Source organism: Primulina eburnea, chromosome 15 (assembly GCF_022965805.1).
Source record: "Primulina eburnea isolate SZY01 chromosome 15, ASM2296580v1, whole genome shotgun sequence".
In the NCBI taxonomy this organism is placed as follows: Eukaryota; Viridiplantae; Streptophyta; class Magnoliopsida; order Lamiales; family Gesneriaceae; genus Primulina; species Primulina eburnea.
The window spans coordinates 34717647-34723938 of NC_133115.1; the positions used below are offsets into that span (position 1 = coordinate 34717647).

Genomic DNA, 6292 nt, shown 5'->3' on the forward strand with positions numbered 1-6292 from the left:
ATACTGCATCTCCTATGGCTGAATCAATTGTTTGATCCTCCTGTTTGCTTTTGTTGTTTTACATATTTAGACAATTTATATCTTTTAAAATTGATCCACGCCATTCTAAAGGAGCAAAGAATAGGTAATTGAACTGCTATGTTTACGCATATTAAAATCTTCATATTCTCATTGTTTCATATATATAGGTTTGTGTGTTTTTATGTGTATAAAATTTTGATTTTAATCTAATTTAATGAATGTCTTAATAGGATAAAAAATTGCTGGAAATTGTCGATGTATTTAATAATGTGGTAGATTGTGAAAATAATTGATAAAATAACACTAAATATTGAAGTTAAACTATATATTTGAGTAATAGACTAATCGACTTGATCCAGAGTGAGAAGTAAAACTTTTTATGAGTTTTTGTATATTTGAGACGGAAAAAATAATAGATATTTTTGCACTATAATAAAATTAAATGCAGATCAATCTAAATATATTGAGGCATCGCATTAATTTCACCTTGCAGATAACATAAAATGTCTGATCTTCTACGGGGATGGGCATTTAATTACGTACGTCAGTTTAAAACGTTAATGTCTCAAAAGTCGTGTTTCTGAAAACGTATTAAACCATCTTCTGTGTCAACCACACTATTTTGTGGGAAATGCCGTCCCTTGGACAAAAGGAAAATCTCCCGTTTCCCTGGTTTGTTACGTTCTCATGAAAATTGAGATATATGATAATAATTTAAATATTAACATTTGATTTATAGATGGATAAATACTTAACATAAAATAATCCTTTTATGTGTTGGTTACAAATTTAGAATTTAAGTGTCGGATTGTTTTAAATGGAAAAAAAAAAATTGGTGACACGATATAAATCCTAGACTGGCTTTACTAAAAAGTAGCAAAATATTTTGATGAAAATGAAACGTGAAGGGATAAGATAAAATACCTTTCTCAAATATGTGAATTTGTTTTTGTACCCACTTCTTACACTTTGATTTATCACCAATTTATGTGCTGTGACTTTTTGAAAGGTGCCAAAGTGAGGCATTAATTGCCAACATGTGATTTTTTTTCGTATTGTTTATTGGATGCTTACATGTGATTTTTTCCTTAAATATTTTAAGGAAACTTACATGTGATTTTAGGCAGAGGAGAGGGTCCTCAACTCAGGCAGCCGCTTTACAACTTATGCTCACTATATTTCTTTTATTTTTCCGACGCAGAAAAGAAGTTTAATTTTCGGGAAAATATGGAGCACTGATTTTTGTGCAACACCAATTTTCAGGACACTCAATATTTTGTTTTTGTTTTGTTTAAGGTAAAAGGAGGCAATTTAGAGTATATATTGGTTCCAAAAAAAGAGCCCAACTTATCATGCACGTTCACATGATCCATGAGAAATAATTAATGCCAACATTCACCGGAAGTCATCATAATTCATAAATAGGACAATAATTGACAAAGTTAAGTCCTACAAAAGGTGCATAATCAAGAAATACTAGCAAAATTAATTGGCATATCTTCAAGAACAATACAAGGGCAAAGAAGATGAAATGTTCAAGTAATTCTAGTCTAGTAATAAAAACGCAGAGAAAGAAAAGACATTAATGTCAACCATATTTCACCCTTCTTTGGGAGCAGGAGCAACTCAATGTTTTGCCCACCAAGGCATCCATTCTTCATGTTTTTTAGTATAATATCTGATTATCTAGATACATGTAGAGTTCGAATCCACATCTAAAAGCCACCTTGACATGCCTCTCGACTCGTTTCAAATATCTCTGTTACACTTGATGCTACATTTTCTATTATATCGATACCGATTAAATATCAACCAATTGTCTTGTCATGCGGTATGATGTATATTCAACCTGCCGGCATTTAATTCACACAAAGAACATAACCAAGATATAGCACAGCACGTACACTGAATGCTGCATAAGATTTGAGACACTCACCCTTTTCTTCTCTCCTTTCTTGACAATTTCCAGATAAAGATCCAAGGCAAATTGATTTCACATATTTATCACCACTATTTTTCTTGAAATAACATGTATAGCAAAGTCGCTGGTCTGCCGCAAAACAGTAAGAATGGGTTTGAAAAGAAGTTTTAAATTATCACGGATGGATAAATGTAAGGAAGACAGAATCAGATGAATGAATGAATGAATAAAAGACCAAAAGGGACCTCACGTTTATGACTTATAATGCTCTGGCAATGGCCAGAAATGGCTCCATGGAGAATCTTCATGTGGTACTAGCGCCTGCCCAGCCTTGTATGATGCAAATGAGCGACAATTTATAACTCGGCAGGGCTTTGAGATGCAAGTCGAATTTTGTGACGGGTATAGGAGCATCGGGCATCCATTATCTAAATACTATAATGTCTCACCGAGGATTCCAAGATCTCTGGACTTGGGCAGACCATCTCCTTTACCCGTATGCCCTTTCTGTAAATCTTGATTGTGGGTACGATTCTAACATTTTCGGCAGTGGCAATTGCAGGGCTTTCTTCGATATCCACCTAAAGTTTAAGATAAACAGACAAATTTAAGGTATTTACACGTGTTTTTAAAGAACAATCAAAGCCCGGATCAAGAAAGAGACGTAACTTTCTTACCTTGAGAAAATTAATGGAGGGATAGCGGATGCATAATGTTTCCAAGAACGGTGACATATGTTTGCATTGAACATTGGAACAAACTTCAAAATGGACTACAGATGCACCTGTAATTTTCTATTTATGATCATTAACTTGCTACAAAGAATACTCTATTAAGATTAAGATGAATGTAAAAATAGGTAGACCTACCAGAAGAAGAAATTTCTGCTCGGAACTGCTCAAGCCCTAAAACGGACTCGATTTCTCCTCCAAATTTCATGTTATAAACATCTTCACCTCGTGATTTCTTTAAAGCAACTTGCACATGAAACAATGATTCGGCAACTTCTTTGTCGTCTGGGAGTTCATTTCTTAATAGTTCGTAATCCCTCAAAGCTTCACTCCAACGCTCAAGCTGCTATAACCATATGACGTTTGACAGCTTTTAAAAGTTGCAACACACTAAAGTAAGAAAATAGGTTTGGAAATGAAAAGTTATTCGACCTTGCTATTTGAGGCAGCTCTTCGCAAGAGAGCTTTCGTATAATTGGGTTGAATAAGCAGAGCTTGGTTACAGTCATCCACTGACTGTTCCCACTGACCGAGCTTAAACCAACAAGCTGCTCGGTTACAGTATAGAACAGGATTCAAAGGATCAAGTCTGAGACCTTCTCCATAGGCAGAGCAGGCTTCAGTGAACCTTTCTGTTCTGAATAGATCATTCCCACGAATACGAGCTCGTCCCACCAACCTTACATTATCAAGTAGAATTGATATTTCAGCATTCTGAGGATCAATCTGCCGTGCTTGCTCGATGGTAGCAAGTGCACTATCAAACCTGCAAACTTTCATAGTTCCCATCATACTTTGAACCCTACACTCAATCTACCAGAGGGAATGCGAAAAATTCTAAGCTCACCTTCCTCGTGCCAACTCAATTTGGGTTCTAACAAAAAACAGGTATGCCTCAAAAGGCATTCCAAATATCTTAGACTGGAACTGTGAGATAGTCCGCAATTCAGATTTGGAAATATTTGGAAGAGCTAAAAAGGCATCATCTAATTGGTGAAGCTTCAAAAGTGACTCTGCTCTACATGCACAAAGCTGTAAATCCAAATACAACCAGTTCAATTGAGGTAAAAGTCTTCCATGGTTTAGCATAAATAATAGCGGGACATAAAGAAATTTATCAAACCTGAGGTGAAGCATCAGCGCCAGAGACAATGGCAGCATCAACTTCTCTCAGTGTGCTTCTCCAGTCACCAACTCTCCGAGAATCTGTGCACTTTATTAAATGCTTCTCTACTGACTGCAACTTCTGTACCTCTATGGGATCTGGCTGATGCCCAGGAAAACAAAATTGCTTCTGGGCATTCTCAACCTGTCCTAAACTGTCATGCCCGGAGGAATTAGGTAGTTTTCTAGTCTAAGATGAAAGATAAAAACAAAATTTGGACAACCTTCGACAAAAGGGGAAGGCAGAAACTACCAAACCAAATGAAAATAGAATTCATTACACAAACCAATGAAATGTAGTCTTTCAAACAACAAACTGATCATAATCATGATAACGCTTGCAAAACTACATGAACCAATAAATTAAATTGGATCCTCACACCGTCCACAGAAGTAATGAACAGATTCCAACATTAGTCGGTAATTTTGATGTTCTGTCAGTCTCTTATTACTTTAGACCTCAAAAGCCTCCACATATGGCCAATATAGTGGATTCTAATGGCAAATTTGGAATACAAAAGCAAAGAACCAAAAACCCACTGCATTCAAGTAACTGATCCGGGAAGGACCGGCACGATGGGGAACTGAGAGAATACAATATTATCCACTTAAAACGACAAGAAGAAATACGCATTGTAGCTGCGGAAGATGCACAAAAACCATTCACTCGCTCGATAGTAGATCAGTCTTGCCACAATACACTCACTAAAACTAAATCAACTGGCATTTCCAAAAGCTAAATAGACGTTGATCTATTTTCCGGAAATTATTGGCAAGAATAAGCATCAAAATTTGAAGTTTTCACAAACAACCTCACAAGAATCACTCTTTATCCACAAACTCACCTAAGAAGCAAAGATCCTAAGCGGTGGTGCGCCCGTGCGTACTCTGGATCTAACCTAATGGCCTCTTCACATTCCCTAACAGCTTCGGCCAACCGCTTTAGCCCCATCAGAGCCGCAGCCCGATTGCAATGGTACGGAGCATTCCTCGGAGAGATAGCAATGGCCTTCTCATAAAAGCTCGAAGCCTCAGCAAATTGACCCTTCTTGTAGTTCTCATTACCCATTCTCTTCAACTCCTCCGGATCATTAATATTGCAAACTCCCATTTTTCTACCCGAATCTCTTGTGGGTCCAATATCAGCGACAGATTTGGATGCAATACCACCCCGCATTATACTGCCATGGCCATAATTCCCTGCACCAGACCTCAATACATCGGTTTTCGTCGGACGGCTCACCATGCCGGTTTTCAAACTCCGGCCGGGTGGGCAAATGTTCCCGGTGGGAAGTACATTTCCGGTGGGGGAGCTAACGGACCCCGTACCAGTATAAACAACCGAGTGCGATCCACTTGAATGTGAACGTCTATGGCCCGGCTTACCGTTTCGGGCCGTTGATGCAGAACTCACGACAGAGAGCTCGCCTGAGTAGCTTTTGGGGTTGGAATCAGGCTTCTTGGGGATATTCAGGTTAGGCCCCGTGGACATTCGGCCGGAGAGCGATCCTGATGAACTGGAACTGCTGCTTGTGGTGGTTGTTGCTGTGGAGGTGGCAGAAAGGCGTCCACCAGTTCGAGTCCTGAACGGCGAGAGTGGGGAACCCAGATCGAGCTCACGGAAATCCGGTTTGTTAACTTCAGCGCCATTATCTTCTTCCCCGTAAGTCAAAGAACTCCTCAACCGATCCGACAGCGTTTCCGGACCAAGCTCCGACGTGGTTTTCTTCAACTGCGACATTTCCACAGGCACCCCCTTCCTATCTACGACAAAAAAATATGCACCACGTATCCCGAAAGTAACGATGCCCGCGTGAATTCTCGCAACCGTATATCAGCAATGTGAAGCAGTTAACATAAAAGCCCCAACAAAAGAAAGAAGAGATAAAGAGAAAGGGAGATGGGGATCTCGTGATATCAAGCAAAGAATGAATACGAATGCATGCTACACCAAGATGAAGAAGACGAAGAAGAAAAATGGAGGAGGAGGAAGATGAAGAAGCAGTGTTGTTTATGTATTATAATAATAATAGTGTTTTCATGGCTTCTCAATTCTCACCGGCTTCTTCACGAGACACCTCTCTCTCTCTCTCTCTCCATTTACTCTTTTTTTCCCCTATTATTTATTTATTTATTATCTCTCTCTAAATTCAAGGATAATCGTGTTTTTGCAAATTGAAACTAGATCAACAATTCTCGGGGGACAAAAACAGTTATTATAATAAAAATAATTGGATAAAAATATAATAATTAAACGTCTTAATTACACTTAATTCAATCAAAATATAATTTAATCGTTTTTTTCCGTTTTCCTCTGAAACGGACGTGTTTTTGTCGAACTTTCAAATTAAACAATCTTTTTGAAACACTGATGAATAATACGGTAAAAGTCCAACATAATTCGTCTCACATTAAAAAATACTTTTTAAAGAAAAAATTATTTAATAATATATAA

General features: G+C 37.9%; 1 protein-coding gene across 6 annotated transcripts; it reads right to left on the bottom strand.

The window, feature by feature from the left end:
- Window positions 1–1592: 1592 nt before the first annotated feature.
- On the bottom strand, window positions 1593–5948 carry LOC140814087 (TPR repeat-containing thioredoxin TTL1-like). Of its 6 annotated transcripts, none has more exons than XR_012114069.1 (8): window positions 4683–5948; window positions 3797–4022; window positions 3521–3705; window positions 3106–3439; window positions 2812–3019; window positions 2620–2726; window positions 2193–2523; window positions 1593–2071 (listed from the first exon to the last, which is right to left on the bottom strand). XR_012114069.1 is itself a non-coding variant. In XM_073172954.1 (7 exons), the coding sequence occupies exons 1-7, from the start codon at window positions 5576–5578 to the stop codon at window positions 2371–2373; spliced, it is 2109 nt and encodes a 702-aa protein (XP_073029055.1). In that variant the 5' UTR covers window positions 5579–5948; the 3' UTR covers window positions 1593–2370. The 6 variants fall into 6 exon arrangements, 4 of the variants coding, with proteins under 4 accessions (XP_073029055.1, XP_073029057.1, XP_073029056.1 ...); XR_012114068.1 differs by having other exon boundaries at window positions 1593–1870; window positions 1958–2523; XM_073172954.1 differs by having other exon boundaries at window positions 1593–2523.
- Window positions 5949–6292: the final 344 nt, after the last annotated feature.

Excerpts from the sequence above, each read along its gene's own strand:
- LOC140814087 (XM_073172954.1), bottom strand. The coding sequence starts at position 5,578 with ATGTCGCAGTTGAAGAAAACCACGTCGGAGCTTGGTCCGGAAACGCTG. Across the intron at positions 3,706-3,796 it reads GCGCTGATGCTTCACCTCAG|CTTTGTGCATGTAGAGCAGA; the intron begins GTTTGATAAATT and ends TTGGATTTACAG. Across the intron at positions 3,020-3,105 it reads GAGCTGCCTCAAATAGCAAG|CAGCTTGAGCGTTGGAGTGA; the intron begins GTCGAATAACTT and ends ATATGGTTATAG.